General features: G+C 59.0%; 4 protein-coding genes and 1 long non-coding RNA gene across 5 annotated transcripts; 2 read left to right on the top strand and 3 right to left on the bottom strand.

The window, feature by feature from the left end:
- Window positions 1–366: 366 nt before the first annotated feature.
- Window positions 367–3,758, bottom strand: P3H4 (prolyl 3-hydroxylase family member 4 (inactive); the record flags this gene model as incomplete). The annotated part of the gene is made up of 8 exons (XM_084275632.1): window positions 367–428; window positions 519–660; window positions 784–867; window positions 950–1,095; window positions 1,190–1,318; window positions 1,406–1,577; window positions 1,807–1,956; window positions 3,282–3,758. 8 exons carry the CDS (start codon window positions 3,756–3,758, stop codon window positions 418–420), a joined length of 1,311 nt encoding a protein of 436 aa, XP_084131758.1. The 3' UTR covers window positions 367–417.
- Window positions 3,759–5,166: 1,408 nt separating this feature from the next.
- Window positions 5,167–10,306, top strand: FKBP10 (FKBP prolyl isomerase 10; the record flags this gene model as incomplete). The annotated part of the gene is made up of 10 exons (XM_084275464.1): window positions 5,167–5,369; window positions 6,770–6,915; window positions 7,190–7,379; window positions 7,642–7,787; window positions 7,866–8,055; window positions 8,364–8,509; window positions 8,808–8,997; window positions 9,242–9,384; window positions 9,530–9,693; window positions 9,980–10,306. 10 exons carry the CDS (start codon window positions 5,167–5,169, stop codon window positions 10,163–10,165), a joined length of 1,704 nt encoding a protein of 567 aa, XP_084131590.1. The 3' UTR covers window positions 10,166–10,306.
- A 1,869-nt stretch (window positions 10,307–12,175) lies between these two features.
- Window positions 12,176–17,243, bottom strand: NT5C3B (5'-nucleotidase, cytosolic IIIB). The gene is made up of 9 exons (XM_084275731.1): window positions 17,220–17,243; window positions 16,868–16,966; window positions 16,362–16,431; window positions 15,872–15,918; window positions 15,326–15,411; window positions 15,071–15,160; window positions 14,158–14,320; window positions 12,984–13,184; window positions 12,176–12,706 (listed from the first exon to the last, which is right to left on the bottom strand). Exons 1-9 carry the CDS (start codon window positions 17,220–17,222, stop codon window positions 12,596–12,598), a joined length of 870 nt encoding a protein of 289 aa, XP_084131857.1. The 5' UTR covers window positions 17,223–17,243; the 3' UTR covers window positions 12,176–12,595.
- Window positions 17,244–18,912: 1,669 nt separating this feature from the next.
- Window positions 18,913–22,581, top strand: KLHL10 (kelch like family member 10; the record flags this gene model as incomplete). Its single annotated transcript, XM_084275378.1, has 4 exons — window positions 18,913–19,347; window positions 20,294–20,911; window positions 21,543–21,692; window positions 22,210–22,581. The coding sequence occupies exons 1-4, from the start codon at window positions 18,928–18,930 to the stop codon at window positions 22,579–22,581; spliced, it is 1,560 nt and encodes a 519-aa protein (XP_084131504.1). The 5' UTR covers window positions 18,913–18,927.
- Window positions 22,582–23,392: 811 nt separating this feature from the next.
- Window positions 23,393–26,343, bottom strand: LOC311201169. Its single transcript, XR_014617850.1, has 3 exons — window positions 26,269–26,343; window positions 25,699–25,726; window positions 23,393–24,060 (listed from the first exon to the last, which is right to left on the bottom strand). It is a non-coding gene; the product is annotated as an uncharacterized lncRNA (long non-coding RNA).
- Window positions 26,344–26,370: the final 27 nt, after the last annotated feature.

The following is a 26,370-nucleotide window of genomic DNA, read 5'->3' on the forward strand; positions in this document are numbered from 1 at the left end:
TCCCAGAGCAGGGGCAGCCCACTGAACCCCTCGAGACAAGACAGGGGTCGGCCCTGACACAGTGTGGGGGGGTCCTGGGGAGGAGCCGAGGGACACAGTAATGCCGGGTTCTGCAGGGCACCGCTGCTGGCCAGGGCTTCTGGGGACACAAGGGATGGGGTGGCCCCAGGCAGCTCCCAGGAGCTTCGGCACTGCTGGTGCTTCACCGATGGGGACCGAGCTGCGCACAGGACAGCAGATGTCCAGAGGGCAAAGGCAGTTCTGCCACAGGGCACCGGACAGGATCAGCCCTTCCCTGTGAGCCCACGTTTCTGTGCAGCAGCTGGCAGGAGCCCAAAGTGCGTCATCCCCAGGATGGCATCACAGGGCCGCTGCTGTCCAGCTCTGTTGGGGCCAGGCCTCCCTTCCCCTGGCTCGTCACAGGGTCTCTGCAAACAAAGATAGCTTGGTGGCACCAGGACATGGGCAGCAGCTGCCCCCCACCCTGTGGCACAGCCCCCAGCCCCAATGTCAAGTACCTTGCTCAGCTTTGTCCCCCTTGGTCTTGGGTTCCTGCCACCACTCTGCGAAGAAGCCCTCCTCGTAGTCACCGTCACCCTCGAACTCGCCGTCCGAGGGCAGGTCCTGCACCTCCAGCCCCTCACCGCCATCCACCTCCATCTGCAGCACAGACAGGCAGGAGTCAGCAGAAGGACCCTGCCCAAAGGTACCCACAGCACCCACCTGCACCACTCAGCACCCCTAAAAGCACCCGGCTGCACCCACACCAGGGCTGTGACCTACCTCGTCATCATCCTGCAGGAACTGCCGGGCAAAGTCCAGCATCTTCTTCTGGGTGGCTGTCTGATTGTGGTAGGTCACGGCTTCCTGGGCACGGGAAGGGAGTGGGACCGTGTCAGCCCCCCCATCGCTGGCAGAGCCACGGGACGGGGGGCTGGAGGGTCCTCACCGGCCGCGGCTCAAAGTCCTCCTCCTGCAGGCGCCAGCGCTCGCGGTGGAAGCGGTAGTAGACCAGATTCTGCTGCATCACAGCGTCGCCCGGGTCGAAGAGCATGTAGCTGGAGACACTGCGCACCGCATCCCGCACGTCGTTCACTGCGGGGGGCAGTGCCGGGTGACATGGGGGTGACACCCACCCAGCCCGCGGGGTCCCCCGCGCGCACGGCTCCCCGCTCTCATCGGCACTCACGCTTGTAGTAGGCGAACTGCAGGTAGTGGTACATGGTGGCCACGAACTTCTCCACGAAGTAGCCGCCCACGTTGGGGGTGAGCTCGGTCTCGCAGTCCACCTTGCACTGCAGCACGCTCACAAAGTGGTCTGGGGGGAGGCATGAGGTGCTGGGCTCCATTGGCCCCCAGCCCCCCCTCCCCTCATCCTGCTAGACCCTGCCCCTCCCCAGATCACCTGCAATGGCAGGGTAGAAGTCCTTGAACTCCTGCAGCTCGTAGGCACCCTCGCAGCCAGCCAGGCAGTCCTCATACGCCTTGTAGTACTCGGCCAGCGCCTGCTCCATGTTGGCCACGCTGCTCCGGAAATCCCCACTGTTGTACAACTTCACTGACCGCACGAATATCAGCTGCAGGGACCAAGTGGACACTACTCACCGCCCCGCCGGGCGCTGCTCAGCACCGACCCATCCTGCTCCCAAAGCGGCTCTGTCCACAGCACAGCTGCTTTTTCAGGGGCAGGAAGTGAGCAGCCAGGGCTCAACGAGGGAGAGCTGCTTCCCTCGGGGTTTAGCAGGACCAGGCGCAGAGCACACAGGGCAGAGCCCCTCTCCCACCCTGGCCCCGGCCCTTCCTCACCTCGTAGGGCTGAGCTTCCAAGTCAACCAGGTATTCATCCACGTCCAGCATTGTCTTGTAATAGTTCAGGTACTTCAATGTCATCTCGTGCTCAGGGTTCTTCTGCAGGAAGGTGTGGGCAGCAGATACCGCTTTCTCTATCTTATTTGACTGTGGAGGGAGGAAGAGCTGGTGTGGCAGGCTGCTGCGGCTGTGGGGGGCTCAGTAGCAGGTTGCTACGGCTGTGGGGGGCTCAGCACCCAGCCAGAACCCCAGGGCTGCAGGGCAGATGACCAGTCCTGGGGAGGGTACAGCCCTGAGTGCAATCATCCCCCAACAGCAACAGATGGACAGGATCTCGGACCATGGACAACTCAGATGAACACAGCCAGCACACTGTGGCTGCCCATGCCCAGCCACACCAACCTCTGCCTCCATGCCCACGGTGGGAGTGCAGGCAGCTCAGCCCCCCGTGGACCTCCACAGCTGGCCAGCAGTGATCCATGTGTGATCCACACATCTGCTTTTCTCGGGCACCACCACTGGCTCCGGCAAGCCTCCCTGCTCCCCCCAGTGCTTTATAAGCTCTCAGGTTGCAGCTTCAGGGAGGCGAGATTAGGGGGGGCTGAACAAAGCAGCCAGGAAATGGGTCTTGGCCAGAGCAAGCGAGAGGAAAAGGCATTAAGGATCTAGGCCGGGCTGTCCCGCACCACTGCCAGGTGAGCGGGGCCGCAGCGCTAAGCGCTAAAGCAGCATCCGCACCGGCAGCTGGCCAGCAGCACAGCTTGGGACCCTGACCAGAACCGGTGCCTGCGGGGAGGGGGGGTGTCCCCTGCCAGAGCCACTCTGGCCAAAGGAGGGTCACCCCAGGCCGATCCCTTATGAAACCTCGCTCCACGTCTGCACCGTGAGCCTGAGCAGCACTTCTCCCTGATGGGAGCATCCAGACACGTGTCCCACAGCAACCACAGCGGCACTGGAGCCGCCAGCTTGGCCCCCTTGGCTGGGCAGCCCCTGCACTCCCCCTCCCCAGACAACACTCTGTCTGATTAGGGGACCTTGGGGCACCAGGGCAACGCAAGGTGGGGTGGGGGGGACAGAACCAGAGGGGCTCCCAGTCCCAGGCGCGCCCCTCTCATCCTGCCTGATGCATCCCAGATGATGCCGACGTGCCACGGCGCAGGGGCAGGATGGAGGAGCCAGGGGGGGTGCCAGATGTGGAGGGGAGATGGGGGGTGCAGGATGGGAAAGCACATGCAGCAGGCTGCAGCATAGAGGGGAGTGGGTTTTATGGGGTGGGGAGGATGGGGGCACAGCGTGAGGATGCAGGACGAGAGATGGAGAGCTGTGGGTGCAGAGGGGGTGCAGACTGGAGCACAGTGGGACAGAGGCACAACATGTCCCCCGCCCCCAGCCCGGGGAAGCCCCTCACCTCCCCCGCCCCCTCCCCCTCGCCACGAGCCACGTTGCGCGGCTTCTGTGCCAGCGCACCTCACCTTGAAGAGCGCGTAGTGCAGGTACTGGTAGGGCAGGCGGCGCTGGAAGTCGCGCAGCGTTTGCGCGGGGGGGTAGCGCAGCTGGAAGACGGGCAGGTCGCGCTTGCAGGCGCGCAGGCAGCCGGCGCGGCGCAGCAGCCGCCCGAAGAGCTGCATCTCCCGCTCCCACTCCCACGCCGCGGGCTCCCCCTCCGCGGGGAGCTCCTCCGCGGGGTCCCCCTCCGCGGGCGCGGCGCAGCGGCGGTGGCAGTGCGCTTCGCTGTCGCGCAGCAGGCGGTGGAGGCGCAGACTGGCCTCCAGCGCCCGGGCGCTCTCCGCCCACTGCGCCTCCGCGTACTGCGCCAGCGCCCGCGCGTAGGCGCGTTGCAGCGGCTCCAGCGCGGCCGCGGGGAACCCGCGCACGCTGTACTCCTCGTACTGCGCCGAGCACGGCCCCGCCGCCAGCAGCAATAGCAGCCCCAGGGCCCCGCCGCCCATCCCCGCTGCCGCCGCCGCCGCCGCCGCGCACTGTCCGCGCAGCGCCCCGCGCAGGGGGCGGGCGGCGGGGAAGGGGCGGTGCGCGGCGGTGCACGCAGGGTCTTAGTGCGGCTCTGCGCGGCTGGCCCAGCGCCCGCGGGATGCGCTCAGGGGTGCTCGCTGCTGCGCCCTCCGCAGGGCTCTGGCCGGGGATCCGCGCAGCGCTGCGCCCTGCCCGCGCTCTGCTCGGTGCGCCAAGCTGCGGGCTCCGGGGATGCGCTGGGGGCTGCCCGCAGCAGAGCAGGGTCTGCTGGCCTGTGCCCCGTGCTGAGCTCAGTGCCTCACTGCGCTACCTGGTGCAGCTGGACAGACCCCCCGGGCCGGCTGTGGCCGGAGCTGGTCGTGCCGCTGGTTGCGCCAAGCCGGCGGCCGCGCTCCCTGCACCGTGCCAGATCCCAGGGCTGCACCGTGCCAGGCCTCGGCACAGCCACGCTGGCCCTAGCCCAAGCCTAGCGCTTTGTTGCTGGCTGGACAGCGGTGCTGAGGGATGTCACAGCACAAGGCAGGGGCCAGGACACTGCTGAGGTTTCTTCCAGCAGAGCAGAGGCCGTTAGCAGTGCCCAGCACTTCCCTGCAAGTGAGCAGCTCCGTAGCATGTGGGGTGGGATGCCATCACCCCTAAGAAAGCATCAACTTGCCCCAGAGTCAGGCCCTGGCCCTGGTGCTGGGAGGAGAGCCCCAAGTCCCCCCACGCTACTGACATGGTGTGTTGGGGAGCTGTGGGGCACCCTGAGACTGGGCTCAAGGCAGCTGCTAGCGCCTTGCTCTCACCAGCAGCACCATGCCTTGGAGGGGCTTGGTGTTGCTTTGGGTTCATGGCCACCCATGGATGTGCCAAGGGCTCTCACCACGGGGTCTGTCTCTTGCCGATGGGTTTGGGGGTGAGGGGACGTGTGGGCAACACGCCTGCCTGCATGAGATGCTGCTCCTGCCTGGGGCGGGCTGTTAGGAAGGAAAGTTTCCCATTTTTAGCCGTCGCCAACCAGCAGAAGGTCTGTCAGCAGCAGAGCGAAGAGCAGGAGCTGTTATGTAGACACTTAACTCCTCGTATTTACTCCGCCAGCAGCCTCCAGCTCTGGGCAGCGCCTCGCCCTGCGGAAGGAACCGCCGGGAAACAGGAAAAGAAGGGAAAAAGAGAGAGAAAAGGGGACACCCCCACCCCACCCCAGACCGTCCTGCACCGAGCTCTGGGGCTGCAGCTCTCCCTGCCCGGCCCCGCGGGCGGAGGCAGCGCTCGGTGGGAGCTGGGCTGGGCCCCCGCCCGGGGTCCACGTGGACGGGAACTCCGGGATCCCGCGGGAAGGGGCGGCCGGGCCGGCCCCGCCGCTCCGCCTCCCCCCGCCGAGCCGCCCCGCAGCCTCCCAGCGCCATGGCCCCCGGCAGCTTCGTCCTCCTGCTCAGCGTCCTGGGGGTCCTGGGGGCCCCGGCGCTGGGCGACGCCGGCCCGCTGGAAGACGTGGTGATAGACAGATACTACATCCCGCGGGTGTGCCTGCGGGAGGTCCAGATGGGCGATTTCATCCGCTACCACTACAACGGCACCTTTAAAGATGGCAAAAAGTTTGACTCCAGGTATCGCCCCGGCTCCTTCCCGAGTGCATGCAGCCCCGCCGGCCTGTGCTGCGGAGGGGTCCCCGCATGCCCCCTGCACGTCCCCCCGCGGCAGCCCCAAGGTGAGGAGCAGGCAGCTGAGGAGCTGGACTGAGGACGGGGCCGGGGGCAGGGGGGGGCCCTGCACACGTGTCACCCCCCGCCCCGCCGCCGCTCCCCGGCCCCTTTCCAGCAGCCCCCCCCCCATCCCCCTCCACACCCCCCCGCCCCACACCGCGCTGCCCCGCTGGGTTTTGCTGCGGCTTCCCCCCCCCCGCATCCCCTCAGCTCCGCGGGGCGCGGACAGGATTCGTCCCTCGCTGGGACCCAGCGCTCGGGAACGTGTTTGAGCCTGTGCTGCTCGGGCGGGGACGCGCTGAAACGTGGCAGCGGCGGCCGTAGCCTGGGGGGGCTTCGCTCCTGCTGCTCCCGATTCCCCCCCCGGCCCCTGCCCCGCCCGCGCCGGCAGTACCCCAGTTTGTACTGGTGCAATCCCCGGCTTCCACCGCCGTTGAACTGGGGGTAGGACAGACACCCCTTTTCCTTACCCCGGGCCGAGCCGCAGCTCAGCCCCGCGCCCGAGCAACAGCCCGGAAAAGCCACCGGATTGCACTCCGGTTAAACGGGGCCCTTTGCTGTGGCCGTGCACCCCAAAGGCAGCTGGAAGCTGGGGATGTTCGCTGCTCAAATAGTCCCTTGTCCTGACTGGGGACGTGGCGGGGAGGAAGCGCTGGCTGCAGGGCCAAGGGGGTTCCATTTATCCACAATGGCCCCGGTCGCTTCTTCAAGTATTTTAAGATTTAAAAATAAAAATAAATTTGCCGTTTAAAGGTGAGGCCTGGGATGTCTTCTTTCCTTCTCGCTGCATAAAGGTCCCAACATGCTTTAGCCAAGTAATTTGGAAGCAGCAGAAGGGCTGGGAGCTGTGGACCTCCAGCCCAGATGGCTGGGGAGGGTCTGGGGAGCATCACCCATCTCCCTTAAACCCAGAGGGCCTGATCCGCATTGTCCTGTGTCCAAGGGTGCTGGGCATGTGGGGTCAGGCCAGAGCCCTGGCTGGAGCAGTGGGAAGCAGCCCCGCTCTGGGCAGTGCAGGATTGATCCCATCAGGATCCATGCCTCTGCTGCAGGGCTGAGCTGAGGGACCCACTGGCTGCGGTGGGCTACCCGCACCCCTGGGGAGGGAGCAGCCCTGTCCCCCACCCTGCCCCCATGTCGGGCAGGCACCCAGGAGCCCTTCGCTGTTGCTCAGCATCACAGGGTTCGTGGCTTGGCTCTGGATCTGCCCCAAAGCCTTGGTGCTGGCATTGAGCACCCCCAGCCACTCTGGGGACTTCACCCCGTGCCCATGGGCTGCTGATGGGTCTGTCCCTTCATCCCAGCTACGACCGAGGGGCCACGGTGGCCGGCGTGGTGGGCGTCGGGCGGCTGATCACCGGCATGGACCGGGGCCTGCAGGGCATGTGCGTGAATGAGCGGCGGCACCTCATCGTGCCTCCCCACCTCGGCTACGGCAGCATCGGCGTGGGTAAGGGGGCACAGGATGGCGGGGGGGAGCAAACCCCTCTGGGGATGGTGTTAGTGGGAGGTGGAGGTCTGGTGCCCGGCTGGAGGTGCTCCATTGCCAGGGCAAGTGGTGCCCACACAGGGGTCTCAGTGCCCCCTGGCTCTGCTGCTTGTCCAGGGGCCAGCAGCCCCAAGCAGGAGTGGGCTTGGGGGGACAGAGGGGAGCAGAGCCCTTGGGTTGCCGGGGCACTGCTGCTCCCCCTTAAGGCTTTCTGTGCTTGCTGCTGCCCCTTTAGCGGGGCTGATCCCCCCAGATGCTACCTTGTACTTCGACGTGGTGATGCTGGACATCTGGAACAAGGACGACAAGCTGCAGATCACCACCCTCTCCAAACCGGAGCGCTGCAACCGCACAGTGGAGAACTCGGACTTCGTGCGGTACCACTACAACGGCACGCTGCTGGATGGCACCCCCTTCGACTCCAGGTACGGGGGCTGGCATTGGGATGCATCCTCTGCCTCGGGGCTGGGGACGGCAGGGACCGGGAGATGCTGGCCTGGGGCAGCACATATGGGCCAGTGCTGCACCCCAGTCAAAGCAGCCTCCCCTTGTGCTCCCCATCCCTGCACCCCAGTGGGGCTGATGCAGCTCTGTGACCCCCAAACCAGCCTCCCGCATGGCACTGCTCAGGCCAGGGGAGCTGGCATGGCCCTGGAGGTGTCCCACCGGCTCATTCCTCCCCACCAGCTACAGCAAGGGCAGCACCTATGACACCTACGTGGGCACGGGCTGGCTTATCAAGGGCATGGACCAAGGGCTGCTGGGCATGTGTGCCGGGGAGAAGAGGAGCATCATCATCCCCCCATTCCTTGCCTATGGGGAGAAGGGCTATGGTGAGTTGGACATCACCCCATCTCAGCTGGCCCCTTCCCACCTGGCTCTGCCCAGGCTGACCCGTGTCCCCTCCGCAGGAACCGTGATCCCACCGCAGGCCTCGTTGGTGTTCAGTGTGCTGCTGGTGGACTTCCACAACCCCAAGGATGGCGTCTTCCTGGAGCACCTGGAGGTCCCAGAGTCCTGCAAACGCAGGGCTGTGACCGGGGACTTTGTCCGCTACCACTACAATGGCACACTGATGGACGGGATGCTCTTCGACTCCAGGTGCGGGGGGGATGCAGCTGAGATCCACTGATGACCTCTCCTGACCTGCACCACTCATGTGCTTTCCTGCCCTGTGCTGAGCTGCAAGGAGGATGGAGAACTGGGGGGAAGGTGGAGGAGAAGGTGGCACTGGCCATGAAATAGGCTGAAAAAGCTAACAGCTGCTTGTGGCAGCCTTGGGAGGAGGATTGGCTCTGGGGGAGCCTAGCCTTGGCTAGAAGGGTGTGGGTTGGGGGCGAGTTGGGGGACGGGGGAACTGATGGGCCAGGCTGTCCTCATGACAGTGCTGGGGGCTTCTCTCGCTGCAGCTACTCGCGCAATCAAACCTACAACACCTACATCGGGAAGGGCTACATCATCCCTGGCATGGACCAAGGCTTGCAAGGGGTCTGCGTGGGAGAGAGGCGGCGGGTGGTCATCCCCCCACACCTGGCCTACGGGGAGAACGGAGCAGGTAACGGGCAGCCCTATGGGGTCTGGACGCCTGATGGTGCAGCCCCAGATTGTGGCCACCCCCCAGCCCTACACACTCGCCATACCATGGGGCTGACATGGGGAAAGCACTGGCCAGGCAGGGCCAGCTCTGCACCCCAGGGATTGGGGTGTTGGGGGCAGGGGAAGGACTGATGCCAACACATCCAGAGCCCAGCTCCAAGGGGCAGAAACACCACAGGGCACAGGAAAAAGCTGGAAAAGGCTTTACCAGTCCTGCAGCACTCCTCCCAGCAGCTCTCTTCACCTTCCTCTTCCAGGGGATAAAATTCCTGGCTCAGCCGTGCTCATCTTCGATGTCCACATCATTGACTTCCACAACCCAGAGGACCCGGTGGAGATCGAGACCGTGTACCGTCCCGAGGGCTGCAACGTCACCACCCGCGACAGAGACTTCGTCCGCTACCACTACAACTGCTCTTTGCTGGATGGCACCAGGCTCTTCTCCTCGTGCGTTACCTGCCCTGAGCCCCCCTTCCCTTTGTGGGGCCGGACCTGGGCAGGGCTGGGGGCAGCTGGGTACCGGAGCAGCGCTGGGAGCATCAGCAGCATGGGCAGTGAGCAGCCACAGGGCAGCAGGGGTTGCGCTGCAGGGTGGAGGGCATGGGATTTTGGGGTACATACATGTAGCAGGGCTGCCCACCAGGTCCAAGGGGCTTTCTCAGCTGGGGGGTCTTCTCTCTGCCTCCTGCAGCCACGACTATGAGAAGCCCCAAGAGGTGACTCTAGGGACCAACAAGGTGATCGAGGGCCTGAACACTGGACTCCTCAACATGTGCACAGGGGAGAGGCGGGTGCTCATCATCCCTCCACACCTTGGCCATGGGGAGAGTGGAGGTAGGGCCCCAGCATGCGACTGCACGGCCAACCAGGGGTGTGCCCAGCTGAACTGCTGCTGGGCTCCTTCCCCCAGGTCTCTGCCAGTCAGAGCCAGCACTTTGCTGGGCTCCGTGCGGTGCAGCAGCCTTCGCTTGTGTTGCAGCACGGGGGGTGCCAGGTAGCGCTGTGCTCCGCTTCGAGGTGGAGCTGATCTCCATGGAGGAGGGGGTTCCTGAGGGCTACCTCTTCATCTGGCACGGGGAGCCGCCGGAGAACCTCTACGAGCAAATGGACCTGAACAAGGATGGAGAGATCCCTGCTGAGGAGGTGAGCGGGGCTCCGAGCCCTGCGGACTCGGGGGGGTCACAGGGTGAGGGGGCCTGGGGAGCAGCACCATCCCTGACACTCAGGCAGCTCAAGAGCTGTGCAGGAATAAACCCAGCACAGAGCAGCACTGCTGGGTGTGGGCATGGCTGTGACTGGGCAGGGATGTGATGGCAGCCCCTGCCTTGCACTGGCTGCTGTGCCTGGCGTGGGGCTGTGGTGGTCCCTGCTGTGCCCGGTGCCGGCTGCAGAGAGCCCAGCAGCACCTTTCTCCTTCCTCCTGCTGCAGTTCTCCACCTTCATCAAGACCCAGATGGCAGAAGGGAAAGGCCGCCTCATGCCCAGCTCCGACCCGGAGAAAGTCATCGCCGACATGTTCCGGAACCAGGACCGCAACCAGGACGGGAAGATCACCGCCGAGGAGCTCAAGCTGAAGTCGGATGAGGACCAGGAGAAGATCCACGAGGAGCTCTAAGGAGCAGAACTCCCCTTCCCCCAGAGACAGGGTTATCCCCACCATACCAGAGCCAGTCCTCCTCTCCGGCTGTCCTGGGAAGCTGCCCCTGCCCCTCCCCACCCCCACAGGGGGCTGTATTTTTGTTCCCCACGCCCATTATTTAACTGAGGGTTTTTTGATGCGTTCCTCCTGGGCAGGAAAACTCACCACCCCCCAGCTAATAAACCCAGGCAAGAAGGTGGGAAACAGCCACATTCTTGGGAGTCCTGACACCCGTGGGGATGGCAGCACCCCCTTACCCAGCCCTGCGGGCGATACCTCTGCCATTGAGCGGGACAGAGGACACCAGGGACAGCCCCTGGGGCCCTGCCCCGCTCTGCTGCCAAACCCTGCTTCCACCCCCTGCCCTCCGCACCCCACGAAGGGCCGGGGCACCAGCGTCCCCTCCCCGAGCCCCTTCGCCAGTGACTGCACATCCCACCGCAGGCTCCTTGCTTGCCTGCACTTTGTCCCGGGGCTGGCAGGCCAGAGAGGGGCTGCTCCTCCACTTCCACCACAGCATTTTGTAGTTTAGGGTTGGGGTTTTTTTTTAACAAACACAGAAAATTCTTTAAAGGAGAGGAGAAATCAGGAGAAGCCTTTCATGCGGGTCCCTGCCTCTGCTCCCCCTGCCTCTTCCCTGGGATGAGAGGCTGGAGGGCTCAGGTTCCTGGGGTGCCCCACATGGTTCCACCACTCCAGGAAGCCTGGGACCCCCAGAGAGCGGGTGTGGGACGTGGCAACCCCCTTATCAGCTGGCAGGAGGAAAACTGAAGGCCTCTGTTGCCCTGAGTGAGCGGCATCGGCCCCATCCGCATCCCAGCACCAGCCCTCAGTGATCGAGACACATCAGCCCAGTTCTGTCTTGATGCCCCAACGCAGCTGGTTAACTGGGCACTCAGGTTTGTCCATCGTGACCCGCACAGCTCCATCACCTCCCACCAACTCCAAAAGCTTTCGCCCAGCATGTCTGGCAGGCAGAGCAGCAGTGCAGGCCAACACACTGCCAAGGGCTGAGTGAAGCCCTCAAGAGACTCCCTCCTTGCACCAAATAAATAATTCCTACTGGTTTCCAAGGAGTTTCCCTTTGTGTCAGGTTACTTGGCCACGGCACATCCCTGTGTCCGGGCAGCGGCGCAGACAAACCTCACGCATCACTGGGAACGTGGTGCCCAGGGGATTTCAGACTCAGGAGCAGCTGAGTCAGGCAGGAGAGAGTCTGTAACTTGGCTCCTGGGACCCTGCAGAGTGCCGGGGTGGCTGGTGGGCTCTGGCACGGATCGGGAGCGGAGATGTAGCCACCAGCCCTGGCAAGGAGCATGGCTCCAGCCATGGCTCCCTGGATCTGGGCACAAACCTATGGCTGTTCCATCCATCCCTCCTTCAACAAGAACACAGCCCACGCTTTCAGAGGTCACATTTACTCATCCCACAACGTGGAGGGCAGCAAGTGAGGGCTGAGCCTGGAGCAGCCCAGAGCTCACGAGCCAGAGCTGCCCCATCCAAAGGTGGCTAGTGACTTGTGGTGGGCCATGCCACAGGGTAACGGCCCCAAAGAGCTGCACAAGGGCTTCCACTGCACCATTGCAGCTCTTGCCATCAGAGCAGGCAGCAGGACAGGGCGTAAGAGCAGAAACAAGCAGAGCAATTCTTTCTCCCTGGGCTCCCGGAGCCCAGGATCAGCCCAGTGGTTTAAGTCTCAAAGGTGGTTTGCTAAAAATATTCCTTGAAACCCAAAATGCCACCGTCAGCCTCTCCTCCCCCATCCCCAGCCACAGGCTGCCAGTGCCACGCCAGGCACCCAGCCCATGGCTGCTGCCCAACCCCAGCACACAGACCTACATCTCACATTCACAGCAAGGGCTGGAACAGAGCAGGAGGGACAGCAGGGCTGGGTGATGCTGTGCTGGGCACAGCCATGCTGGTCCCTCCCTGGGTGGCACCACCGGAGCTCAGCCCAGGGAAATCAGGAGCCTGGAGAAAACAGGACAAGGGAGAGATGAGTATTTTAGACAGGAACACAATAAAACTGAACAGCTTCCTCCTCAAACAGGTCTGTCTGTGCAAGCAGGCGCAGGACATCCCTGCCTGGAACATGAAGCTGTGTGCTGCGGCCTCGGGTGCTGGCTGGGAGGAAGAAGTCCAAGCAGGAGGAATTCCAAGCGGGAAGCAGCAGCACCTGGCATGGTGGGGCACAGGGAGCGGAGAACCTTCCCTCCTCTCGCCCTTCCTGTTCCAGTGCTGGCAAAGGGGCTTGGTGAGGTCAGGATAAAAGCCAGGGCAGAAGCCTGCCCGGTGTCAGGATGGAGTCCTGCAGGTACCAGAGATCCCCCCGGCTTTGCCAAGGGAAGGACAGGGACTGCCCAGTGCTGTGCTGAGGGGCTGGAGCTGGGATGCTGCCTTCCCAGCTCACGTCTCGATAAGGATGTACCGGAGAATCCCATTGACCACGTCCAACGTCTCATCGCTCTCCAGCACGATGTCGTAGGCATCCAGGTACTTCCCCCTGCGCTCCTCCACCTGCAGCGCAGGGATGGGGCAGAGGAGAGGATTAAACATCAATAGCTGAGAATGAAGATGCTGCACCCACAGCCCGTGCACCTCCTGACACACCAAAAAGGGGGCAGTAACCCCCCAACAATGCCCCAGGTGCAGTGGTACCTCAGCAGATACCCCCAGCTCCTTTTCCACACCCCATGGGAGCTCTTGCACCCCCCATATCACTCAGGTCAGCTGCCCAGTGACGGTGCCTTGGCACAGCTGGCTGGGAAGCAAGACAACTGCTTCTCACACCCACCTTGTCATTGAGAAAGCCAATCTTGAGGATGTTCTCCACGCTGGGGATGCCATCTGCCATCGTCAGATCACCCATGGAATCCCCCAGCAAGATGATGCTGGTCCGAGTGCTCAGCTGCTGGAAATACTCGGTGCCTTGCAGGATGCTGTTGTTCTTGTTGTAGGTGTGGATGAGAGGTTCTCTGAAACATGTGAGAACCCCCTGTGCAAACAGAACAGACAAACCAGTCAAGCAGCAATCCCCCCCTGCGGTCTCAGAACCTTTCTGGAATGGGAAACAGGGGGATGATGCTGCAGGGCACCAGCGCTCACCTCAGAGAACCTCTCGAGGATGCTGGAGGCCCAGCAGCCACCAAACACCTGGAGATGCTCCCCAGGAGCCCCCTTGGGCAGGGAAAACCCTTCCGAGGGTGAGAACAACCCCAAAGGATGAAGAACCCAGGGATCTCAGTCAGGGCTCAGAAAGCCGTTGGAGGAGCCCCAGAGCAGAGCGGGGCCCTCGCAGACGTCAGGACTGTCACACTGTCCCACGCTCCCTGAGGACTGCCTGTCCCAGCACAGCACCCGTGTGAACAGAGGGCGGCTTTGTGAGAGTCGTGCAGTTTTCTACTGTGCATTGGGACCTTTCAGGCTTCAGTACACCAACAAAAACCTCCCCAGATGCTTTAGAGGACATCTGGCCTTCGGATCAGGAGAGACCTCTGTGGTTAACCCCATCCTTACCCTGCACCAGGACGCAGCACGCAGACGGCACGGCACTTCTGCCACCGAAAAGCAAGTTGGACAGGCAAGGAGCCCCAGGGTCGCAAGATGACTGTCCATCCCTGCACCCTCCTGCACACCTTACCCACCCTCTGCGCTTTCACTGCGCGACCAGCCCCTGGTGAGGCTGGGGGAACCCCCAGCACCCCTGTGCTGATGTTGGGATGATGTTGCGGTGGCAGTGGGTTGCAAGCCCTGAGAGGAGCTGCAGGGTCTCTGTGGGGACATGGGGATGCTACAGCCACTCTCTCGGGCCCTCCACGCCCCAACAAAGAGTCAGCTCCATCAAACACTTAAAAACGACACTGGGTGGGTTTTAACCCAGCTGTGTCTCTGCTGAACTCGCTGCGGCCCTCCAACGCAAACAACTCCCCTCTGCACGCCCACCCCACATATGACATGCAGACACTCACGTTGTCATCAAAGTCCATGTAGTTGGACACCACATTGACGTTTGAATGGAAGACGTTAGCCTGATGGATAATCTCTTCAAGGACATCACCGATGCCAGCAGAGAAGATGCACAGGGGGATGCTGTACTTATGCAGCCGGTCAAATAACTCCTTGATTCCATCCCTAGAGTAGATATGCCCATCACACAGTGTCACACAGCATCACACAGTGTTGTGTTCCTACCTCCCAGCTCGCAGCAGGGAGCCACAGCAACGCGGCACACAGAGGCCTAGCCTGTGTCTCCGCGCAGGCCCAGCCTCCCAGCGTGGCACAGGCCGCAGCCTGTTTGCACAGGTGTCTGCTTCAATCTGCTCGTTAGATAAGTGCCACAGGCCAGGCCGGTTGCGAGGGCCAGGAGACAAACAAGTTACAGCCTCAGTCTGCCAGGGCATGATTTCCCTGCAGAAGAAGAACCCAGGAGCATGAAGACCCAGCGGGCAGCACCATCTCCTCTCTGCAGCCCTTTCAATCCAGGCTCCCGAAACAGTTTTGGAACCATCACTGCCAGGGCCGGCTTTAATGACAGTTTTGTGCTGTGGGTGGAATTTGACACTGAGCCAAGGGCCAAGATAGGGCCCGGCAGTTACAGCAAGAGAAGAGGGGAGCTGCAGGCTGACCCCGAGAGCTCTGAAGGCTTTTCAGGGAGCTCTGCCCATCATCCGTCCTCTCAGCCGCTCCTTGACAAGTCTCAAGGGATCTGGAAGCAGTTTCTCAGCAGAAGGAGATGGCTGTGACTGGGAGCCAGCTCAGGCTGTGGCTCATGGTGCTGACTTTTAGCTCTCCCATGATTAGAGCTTGGCCCAGGGTGGGAGGAAGGGCTTGCGGAGAGGCGGGAGAGAAAAGGCCACAGGCAGCCGAACCCCGAGCCCATACCTCAGCATGACGTCCGATTCTCTGACTATCTGGGCTATGTCACCCTTCTGGATCTTCTGCTGCACCAGCAGATCGTGGGCCCTGGTCCACCTGGGGAAAGGCAGCAGTGAGCTTCCCAGGCAGCCTTAGGGCAGTTGGACAACAACAGCCACAACTTCCCGGCACTGCCGCCAAGAGACAGCTCAAGCCTCGTGTCTCGGCTCGGGGCAAAAGGGGGCCAGGGCGAGGCCAAGTCCAATGCACACAGGCACTCACCACTCCACCATGAGGGGACACTTCTCTTCCAGGGTCCGGTTGGGATCGATTTCGATGGGGTAGTAGTAGTGCAGCAGGTCTTTCAGCTGGAGCATCACACGGAGAGAAACAGAACAAAGTGAACATCACTTCTAAAGAGACAGTAAGCAACAGAACAAGCATTTCTAAATTCCTCCAAAGCATCACACTTCCTAATAAACAACACAATCAAAACCATTTCACAAAGCAGCTTCACTCTCAGACAATCTGGAGATCCGAGGAGGAAGCACTGGCCCCCTGGCAGCTGGGCTGACTCCCACCCTGTGCACCCCTACACGCACCCTTCCTCCTCATGCCACAGCAAAAACGCCCATGTTGAGCATGCAGAGGAAATGTCTCCTCGACTTCTCCTGCCACTAGCACTGGCCCAAGGGCAGGCTGGACAGCCCTGTGCGCTCAGTCCCAGCACGGTGTCTGCCCATCACATGGGCCAGTACAACCTCCCGATGATGGGTGGCAGGGACAAGAAAGGCAGAGCCAAACAGTGCCTTACGAAACAGCACTTACCTTCTTCTTGCTGTCCTCGCTGATAACGCGGCTGTTATCGAGGATATCTGTAAGGACAACAAAACGTCACTGTTGTAGCCTGGAGACATAAAAAGCCTTTCTCAGAGGCAGCTACCCTGGCTCTGCAGTGCCAGCTCGTCCCGAAAACAAGCCGCATGTGACATCTTGACCCGAGCACAAGCCTGCCACAGGGTCTCAACGCAGCTCCCACTGCGAACCCGCGCTGATGGCACGGCATTGCTCCCTGGGGAGAGCAGCATAAATGCCAACGAGCTGCAGGATGCAAATATCAGGAGAAGCTGCAAGACCAGGAGACAGCTTCCACAGGGGCTGTGGGTGCCCGAGGGGGTGAGCAGTCGCTGCCTGAAGCTGCACCAGAGCAGTCAGGCGGGGCCAGGGAGGGAGGTGATGGCAGAGGGAGCCGTGAAGACCAAGAGCACAAGCAGAGAAACCTGGATTAGCAACAGTGAAACCAACGGCCTCAACTCACTGTGCGAAGTGGGGCAGCGTCTGCCGTTGTACCCAAACCTGCTCAGCGTCATGTCGAAGTCAGAAATGACCTGGAAGGTGAGAGAAGCCCAAGTCTGTTACCGGCTCAGCGCTGGCACAGCCAGCCGAGGATGCTGCCGTGGGCGAGGATGCTGCCGTGGGCGAGGATGCAAATCACCTGCCCCGGTGCAGGGTGCAGCGGGGCTCAGCAGCAGCAGCAGCACACAGTGATGCTCCTGCCAAGCGTGAAGCAGACGTCCTCATCGGACACCGCGTCCCCCCGCCCCGTCCCCCCCCACCCCCAGCATCCGTATCAGCACCAAATGGCTTAATCCTGCGGAGGGGGCTGGCTCGTATCTGCAGCCTGTGTAACAGGGCGGAGAAGGGCTTGCCCAGGGACAGCCGCCAGCCCCGTCCCGGCTCTGCAGAGCGCACAGACGGCGCCTCTTCGGAGGGGCACGGAGGGGGGTCGCGCATCTCCCGCTCCCCGCCGGGCCCGCCCCGTACCTGCAGCTTGTCCGGCCCCTGCTCCTTGATGGACCGGATTGTCCCCAGCACCCGCTCCGGCCGCAGGATGCGGACTGTGGCCTTCTCCAGCTCAGGCACCTGCGGGAACAGACCCCCCGGTTCCGTGACGCCCCCGGGACCCCACGCGGCTCCCAGGGGACCGACGTCCTCCAGCCCCCGCTGTGCCCTCCGCGCCGGGCGCGCTCCCAGCGCCGCTCCCGGGGCCCACCCGGTTCCCCCGGCCCCGTTCCCGCCTTCTCGATCCGGCACGGTCCGACCCACGCTCCTCGTAAGGCCGAGCCCAGCTCCTGGTGGCCCCCAGCCCAGCCCGGTTGCCGCCACGCTCACCCACCATCGCTCCGCTCCGGGCAGGGCCGCGCCGGGCCGGGGCCGCGCAGCCGCGGGGAGGAGCCGGGGCGGAGCTGGGGAGGGCGGGAGGATGTCCGAGGTCGGAGAGCAGGTTGCCCGGGGGTACCGGAGCCCTGCTGGGGCGGGTTCCGGGGCTCTGGGGGGGTCCCTGGGCTCTGCGGGGTCCCGGGCTGGTCGCTGCCCTCCGCCCGCAGCGGCTCCGGCCGGTACTGTCGCTTGCGGCTGCGTTTCCTTTGCAACACGCCCCAGAGCCAGGAAGGCGAAAGAGAAAGAAGCAATAAAGGGTTTTGCAAAAGCAGAGCTGGTGGCTGGGGCTGTCCTCCCGCCGCCACACCTCCACAGCCTCACCGCAGGGCTCATGTCACTTCACCCCGCACCGACAGCAACCAGAGAAAGCCAAACCGGCCCCAGGCTCCGCTGAGCCCCTCGTCCGTGCTCACCCGTTACCTACAGCGGCGCGCACGGAAAAGCAGCTGCCGCTAACTCAGTGGTGAGGAGCAAAGACGGGGCTCCCTGGCTCCCCCCAGCTCTCCTCATCTTGGCCCCAGCCGCACCTTCCCCCCCCCCCCCGCTCCAAACCAGCAGCCTGTACGGCAGGGACACGGTCGTTGTGGCTTCATCACTGCCACGAGCATCCCCCCGGGGAAGCTGGTACAAGGGCACTCGAGCAGCAGCCGTTGTATACGTCTGCGGAGCTTTGTGCCCAGGCTGGGGGCCATGGAAAGGCTGCAGGGAATCGCAAGGCTGCTCTGCTCAGTGCAGGGTGTTCATACAGGTTTCAGCATCATCCGGGCTGTGGTTAAGCGAAGGCTGGGGGCAGCCTCGGGTGAGGGGGCTGGACCCTGTTTCCAGGCCCACCTGTGACATCACCATGGGGATAATCCAGGGGCAGAGAGGGCTCCAGAGACATCTTGAGGGGCAAGGCCAGTGCCCTGTAAGCACCTCCAAGAGAAGCACCTTCCGCTGCCTCAGACCTCAGAGTGGGCGATAGCCCCCATGAGCTACTCATCTTCACACATGGAGAGGAAGATGAGCCCTATGGCCTGCGCGGTCTTCAATGACCTTCGTCTGGAAGGGAAACTCTGTGATGTGATTATCAGTGTGAATGGTATTGAATTCAATGCTCACAAGAACATCCTCTGTACCTGCAGTCACTACTTCAGGTCAGTGCTTGGAACACTGGGGTGGGACAGGCAGTACTTCTGAGGCTGCAGCACACTGCCTTAGGGTCTCTCCAGTGCTCACATCATCACTAGAACTCCTCTACCTCCCCAGATGCCAGAATTAATCCACAACCCAGGATGCCCCAGCAGTTCTGGAAGCGGGGCCTGATGAACCCCAGATGCGGTGCAGGGTTGGGAGTGTGGCCAGCCTGGCTGCTCTGCCCTCGGGCACGACATTCTCCTTCCCCACACACCATTATTCTCGCTGAAGCAAGGTGACCTGTTGCTCTGTGTCCACAGTCACAGAACATGACCCCTTTGTAAAACACTAACGAACAAACAACACAGCCTCCCTACACAGCTACTGCCAGCACCCACACTGGTGCCCTGGGACCAGTGGGACCAGGGCTGAATGTGGCAAAGCTGTTTTTTTCCCCAGCACTGCTTTGGTTTTTCAGGGCTTTGTTTACCAGCAACTGGAACAATGCAGAGAAGACAGTCTATAAAATCCCCGGCACTACACCCGAAATGATGAGCCTCATCATCGAATACGCCTACACCAGGACCCTGTCGGTCACAGCTGAGAACGTTGAAGGTTTGCTGACTGCAGCAGACCAGTTCAATATCATGGGCATCATCCGACTGTGCTGCGAGTTCTTAAAATCCCAGCTGTCCTTGGAAAACTGCATCGGCATCTGCAGACTCACGGATTATTACTACTGTCCCGACCTGAAGGAAGCAGCCTACACCTTCATCTTCCATAACTTCGAGGAGATAGCCAAGGCCTCCACAGAGTTTCTAGACCTTTCCATCGATGAGCTACAGTACATCATTGAGAAGGACGAGCTCAACGTGAAACAAGAAGACGTCGTGTTCGAGGCCATTCTGAGATGGATCACGCACAACCCGCAGGATCGGAAGCAGCACATCGCGGTCTTGCTGAGCAAGGTCGGTGCTCTCATGGGCACGGGGCAGCTGAGCCAGGGCTGCTTCGCTCTTCTTGTGAGCACGGGGGAGATGGCAGCGTCCTGACGCTGGTGACAGGGACAGGAGCTTTCAGACCATCAGGCTATTGCTGCGCCCAGGCACGGGTCAAAGATCCTGTGCTGGTGTCAGGGCAGGCCGGTTAAGCGCATGTTTCCTCATCTTTAGAGCTGAAGTTTAACTATTCCTCAGACCCAGGAAGGGCCAAAGTTCCCACGGGATGCTGTTATCTCTTGGTACACAGCAAAGCCAGACGGGCTGGGCCCTGCCCACAGCAGCAGGTGGGGTGGGGGCAGTTTCAGGTCCCATTCAGGGAAATACCGTGCCAAACCAGACACCTGACATGAAATCAAACCCTTTAACCTCGCACACCCTTTTCTGGTCTAGACAAAACTACATGTTTCATTCTCTGGCTCTCTAATAATCTGTAGACACACTGTAGCCCAAAAGCAAAGCCGTTCAGCACCGGAGCTATCTGTGAAGTATCATAGAATCATAGAATGGTCTGGGTTGGAAGGGACCCCAAGGATCATAGAGCTCCAACCCCCCTGCCACAGGCAGGGACACCAACCTCCAGGCCTGGAGCTACACAAGGCTGCCCAGGGCCCCATCCAACCTGGCCTTGAACACCTCCAGGGATGAGGCATCCACTACTTCTCTGGGCAGCCTGTTCCAGCCCCTCACCACTCTTTCTGTAAAAAACTTCCCCCTAATATCTAATCTAAACCTTTCCTCCTTTAGCTTCAGTCCATTCCCCCTTGTCCTGCCGTTATCTGCTCTTTTAAAAAGTTGAATCCCCTCCTGCTTATAAGCTCCCTTCAAAGTATACAGAGATGGAAAGTATATATTCAAAATACACAGAGATGGAAACCACCACGTCAACTCTCTAACCACCTCCTGGTGTTTTCAGGTTCGGCTGGCACTGATGCCAGCGGAATACTTCATGACCAAGGTCAAAACTCACAATTACGTGAAGGAAAATGAAGACTGCAAACTCCTGATCATCAACACGCTGACGGAGATGTACAACCTCAACATGTATGGCCCATCTTACTCGGATTTCACCAACCCGCTCAGCCGGCCCCGCCTGCCCTATGCCATCTTGTTTGCAATCGGGGGCTGGAGCGGGGGGAGCCCAACCAACGCCATCGAGACATACGATACCCGTGCAGACAAGTGGGTGAACGTCACGTGTGAGGAGCAAAGCCCCGTGGCCTACCACGGCACGGTTTATTTGAAAGGCTTTATCTACATTATCGGCGGGTTCGACAGCATGGATTACTTCAACAGCGTCAAGCGGTTCGACCCGCTCAGGAAGACCTGGCAGCAGGTTGCGCCCATGCACGCGCGGCGCTGCTACATCAGCGTCACCATCCTCAACGACTGCATCTACGCCATGGGAGGGTTCGACGGATACACGCGCCTCAACACGGCGGAACGGTACGAGCCGGAGACGAACCAGTGGACGCTGATTGCCCCCATGCACGAGCAGAGAAGTGATGCCAACGCGACCACGCTGCATGGAAAGGTAAAGGCACTGTGAGGCTGCCAAGAGCAGCGAAAGTGGAATTGGGGTGAGCGGGAGAAAGAACCAAGCAAGCGCCAGCACAAAGTGCTTTTGTGGGGTCTGTCCTGGGTCAGGGCTTCCACAGAGCCCAGCCTCTCATGGGCTGTGTACTGGCTGAGCACAGCTCTGCTCCAAGGCACCATCTGGATAGAGGAGCTGTGGGAGCAGGGAAGGGGAGGGAAGAGTCCTCCTTTATCGTGATGTCATTTAAAACAGAGATGAAGAAAGTTCACGTAAACTCGACTGATTAAATCCCAGCGCTGCAGATCTGAAGTTGTCCATGGGCAGGGACGGAGCAGTGTGCAGAGATGCAGACAGCAGTGGCAGCAGCTGGTGTGACCCAATGCCCGCCTTTCCTGGCCACAGCTCAAATTCCATGGCTATCTCCTCCACACAGCTCAGGAAGTCCAGGGTCAAAATCCTGCTGGCCTGAAAACCTCACTGCACTTTTCCTACTCCAACTCCAGATGGCAGAACCGTTCCCACTGAAAGCCCCAAACCAACACCCACCCCCTCCACCATTCACCCTCCCCTTCAGTGTGCTCACCCACCAGTGGAACTGCCCCCTCACGTGTTTCTCTCCTGTGAACAGGTGTATATATGTGGTGGGTTCAATGGAAACGAGTGCTTGATCACAGCAGAGATGTATGACACCACAACGAGACAGTGGACATTTATAGCCCCCATGAGAAGCAGGAGGAGTGGAGTAGGAGTCATCGCATACGGAGACGAAGTGTATGCGGTAAGGGAGAAGCGGTACCTCTGCCCCAACACCCCCAGCACCTGTAGCACTGACCTGGTTCATCTGCATTGCCCAGATTTGCAGGCTGGCCTTTCGCTTGTCACATACTATTTTGGGAAGGCAGAGCTGGAGCGGTTGATACGCCTCCTGAGAACGTTATCACCAACCTACTTTTTGTTATGAAAAACACATGGACAATTTAAGCAGCTGCAGCAGTTATTTTCTGGTGCAGCTGACAGCGTGACCAGCACAGAACGCTTGCTTGCTCCAGTCTATCCTACCTGCACACTGCATTTAACTCTGTAGAAGTGTGAGATCTGATAGCTGCATAAAATACTTCTGGAAGCTCCAAGAGAACAAGGGAGCAGTTTGCAATACATAAAGCCTCGTGTTTTGAGACGGCAAGCTGTCAGCAGCGCTCAAACTGAGGTCAGCTTGGCAGGACTCATTACCATCCTACCTGTGTGTGAAAGGATTTGGCTGAAGGAGTGGGTAAGGAAAGGTGTTTCATTCACAGGTTGGAGGATTTGATGGAGCCAACCGGCTTCGGAGCGTGGAAGCTTACAACCCCGTGGCCAACACCTGGCGCACGATCCCCACCATGTTCAATCCTCGCAGCAACTTTGGCATCGAAGTGGTGGACGACCTTCTCTTCGTGGTCGGTGGCTACAACGGCTTCAGCACAACTTTTAACGTGGAGTGCTACGACGAGAAAGCCAACGAGTGGTACGACGTCCACGACATGGGCATATACCGCAGCGCTCTGAGCTGCTGCGTGGTGCCCGGTCTCTCCAATGTCAAGGAGTACATTGTCAGGCAAGAAGGCTACACCGACGCCTCTTCAATGGACGGCAGGTTCACTCCTTCAACAAGCAGCCTGCCTGTCTAAACAGCTCCACTCAGGCAATAAAGTAATCTGAGCAGCAAGGGAATGGATTCACTTATTCTGAAATAAAAACAATTGATAGAATCACAGAATCACAGGGGTTGGGAGGGACCTTGAGAGCTCATCGGGTGCAACCCCCCCGCCAAAGCAGCTCCCCAGCTCATAGTGCACAAGTCAGCGTCCAGACGGGGCTGGAATCTCTCCAGAGACGGAGACTCCACACCCCCTGGGCAGCCTGTCCCAGGGCTCCCTCACCCTCACTGGGTAAAAGTTCTTCCTCATGTTGGTGTGGAACTCCCTGTGCTCCAACTTGCAGCCATTGCTCCTTGTCCTGTCCCCACAGACACTGAAAAGGGGCTGCCCATTTCCCCCTGCATCCCCTGCTTCAGATATTTATAAACATTCATAAGGTCCCCCCTTAGTCTTCTTCTCTCCAGGCTGAACAGCCCCAGCTCACTCAGCCTTTCCTCACAGGGGAGATGCTCCAGGCCCTTCACCATCTCCGTAGACTCCTCTGGACTCTCTCCAGAAGATCCCTGGCTGTTTTATCCCAGGGATCCCAGAACTGGACACAACACTCCAGGTGGGGCCTGACCAGGGCAGAGTAGAGGGGAAGGATCACCACCTTCGACCTGCTGGCCACACTCCTCTTGATGCACCCCACAGATATAGAAAGAAAAAGAATAATTAGCATTTAAAACTCTGATTCTCTGGCAGCACAAAACGTGCGTATCGGCCACTGCCCAACAGCAACTTAACGACAACAAAAAGGTACAGCAGAATACTAGAGAAATAAAAGGTTTATTTTCATTAATTCACTTATTACAATAAACTTTAGTACAGTGTGTTTCAGGTAAAGAACATTACAGTAGGATTTGTTTCCAAGAGCCTATGCACACACACTACTTTACCTTGGAAGTAAGAACAGGAGTGCTGCTTCCCCAAGCAATCTGCTGCAGTCTACATTACTATGGACAGGAGAGCACAGCTGCCGTGATCCACCGTGACACGGACCTACAAGGAGTATCTGACTATTAACAGCCTTCCAACATCTTGTTAGTTCCATACTCTACACTTGTAACAGTGCTGGGGTGAGATCCTTGGGAGTACATGTTTTATCAGCCTTCTCTCAAGACTATCAAACTAGAGATACGGTTCATACCCCAAAGTAACGTGGCCACAGCTGAAAACAGACCTAAAGACACAAACAACTCCTTGTACGCCTGCTTTTTAAAGCCCACTGAATGTTACAACAAGGTTGTGTTAGAAATAACCCAAAAAGTTGCAATTCTTTGTGACTTGACTGGTCAGCAGCGATCAGTCTATCCTGTGACACACAAGCTGAGCCAAGAGTTCTGACTTTAACACTTACTGTAACGGAGAAAAAGAGATATTAACCAGCAGAGCAGAATGCTTGGCACAGTTACTCGTAACGCATGCTAGAAGTTGGCATGTTCTCTTCATTTCTGGAGTGGTATCCTACTATGTGCAAGAGAAAGTCTTATTAAAAATACATACAAACCCAGCATACTAACAGAGTATTCAGGTAGTTACAAAATATTATGTACACATACGGCACCTAGAAATGCCTACAAGGACCTCCAGTGCTAGGCAGGACTTGTCCTGCTTCACTAACACGTGGAACAGAAAGACAGGGCAGGAATCATGCATTTTGTGGCAGGTATTCAGTACAGGTGTAGAGAGGTATGATTGTCACAAGGAGGAGGCAACACTCCACCTGATGGTCTTGGACATTAGGAAGGCCAGAAGAGTCAGCCTTCTAACACTCACTGGATACACAAGGATCTTACTGACATTTAACTAGCCACTATAAACACACTGAAAGACTTCCCACACTGTAGTTCAGTGGGATTACTTTATAAACACCCAGCAAGCCACGGCAGTGGGGGTCTGCAAGGGATTGTTATGGGGTTCACAGGTTAGCAGGCTACGTTACAGCTGGGGTCAAAAATGCAACGTTTCCAAACACCTACGTGTGATACAACAGAGAGTCAGGCTTGTCAGTTAAAAACCATGTGCAATGCAATTGGTCCACTTAAAGACACGGCTTAAAAAAAAAAACCCAACCACTTCAAAATTCCACAGAATCAGCATAGCAAAAGTTAGAGCAAACCCGTGCTGTTCACAGTGTCCATCACTCACCATGCAAACAGAGCGTACAGGGACAGTGTGTCACACACAGGAGGGGGGCTGACCTTCACTGTTATGCTGTCTGGAGACTAAGCTGCTTTGAGACTATCTCAGTGGAATGTCTTTAGTCAACAACACAGCCTGAAGGTCAGCCAGAAGTTCTCAGGGGAAGTGCAACATCAACTTTGCTTAGAAAAAGATAGGCTGCAAGAAGTTTTTTTGACCTTGCCTCTTTGCTGCATGCTGCAGATTCAACTATTTAGTTCATATTCCACCTGTAATAATAAACTTGGTACTTCTGCCTACAAATCATCCAGATTTGCTGGCAGAGCACAGGAGGGTTCTGACAGAACCGTGGTGGTTGGCATAATACTGACCTCTGACTGCTTCTTCACAACCCTGCAGCAGTCAGGAGGATGGAGCACAGAAAATCTGCTCAGTTGCTCCTGGACAAAGCCTGGTGAGGTGTCTTGCAATCAGCTCACACAGATTTAAGTTAAATTGGTGGATTTAACTCAAGCTGTGAGGCGTTTCCACACTTCTGTTTACAGACCCTGCTGTGAGGGCAGTGGTTCTTAAACTACTCCAAGCCAAATCTGCAAGAGTTCACTGGCCAAACTCCACTGATTAACCCTCTGCTTGCAGGTCTGCATGAGCTGCCTGAGAACAGCCTCAAACCTGAACAAACTGACCTATTCTTTCCTCTCCTGCATTAGGCTGGCATTGTAAAACCCAATCTGTCCTTGTGTAACAGTCCAACAGGCAAATAAAATACAACACAGTTACCACAGATGAGTAATTCCAGACTAAACTGTTATGATTATCTCTTTCTTTCAAACAAGGCTAGATTACTCTATTAGAAAAAGACAAGTTACTGTTATCAGAAGTGCCAACCGAACTACAAAGTGGAACATTAAGGGATGTACACACCAGAAGAACCTTGAGACACTAAGCAGTTGAAAGACTTACCCAGTGTTTCAGATATGATCTAGGTTGCCTGTTGAATTGGAAAATGAGAGGTATCAGCTCAGAAAGCTAAACAGTTCAAAACAAAACCAAACCAAACCCCCAAACTGTTTAGAAGTTCTTTTGCAAAGCTGCCCACACCAAAGCCACCATCATATGGCCAAAGACCGTTAACAGAGCTTGAAACACCATGGTTACTCCTCCCTTTCCCTTCCCTGAGATCCTGAGTTAGGCTGCATGTGAAAACCTGGAACATTCAAAGGAAGGGAAGCTTGGGGAAGAAAAGGAGGTAGGAAGGATGCACGGGATCAGCTATTAACCTAAACTGTCCTGGAGTGTTTCAGATGAGGGAGGAGGAGTGTTCAGTGGGACAGCTGGCCCAGAGGCAGGGATACTCTGGAGGAATCCCTGCATGTCCTGTTCCCTGGGGTACAGCAGTAAGCGAACCAGAGCCGAGCAGGGCACTGATTTACATACAACTACCTGAAAACGCCAAAAGGGATGAAATCACCTTAAATCTGACCCCCATAAGAAGTGGGGAAATTCAAATATTTAGCAAGGATGACAACTCACCCATCTCACTTGAAGAGGAACACCAAGTGCCAAGTTGTTAAGGAGCAATGAAGCACAGCTACTCTAAGTGCCTCGGGGAAGTATTCTGAAGGCAAAGGGTAC

Source organism: Gallinula chloropus (genome assembly GCF_964237585.1).
Source record: "Gallinula chloropus genome assembly, chromosome: 26".
NCBI classification, from domain to species: Eukaryota; Metazoa; Chordata; class Aves; order Gruiformes; family Rallidae; genus Gallinula; species Gallinula chloropus.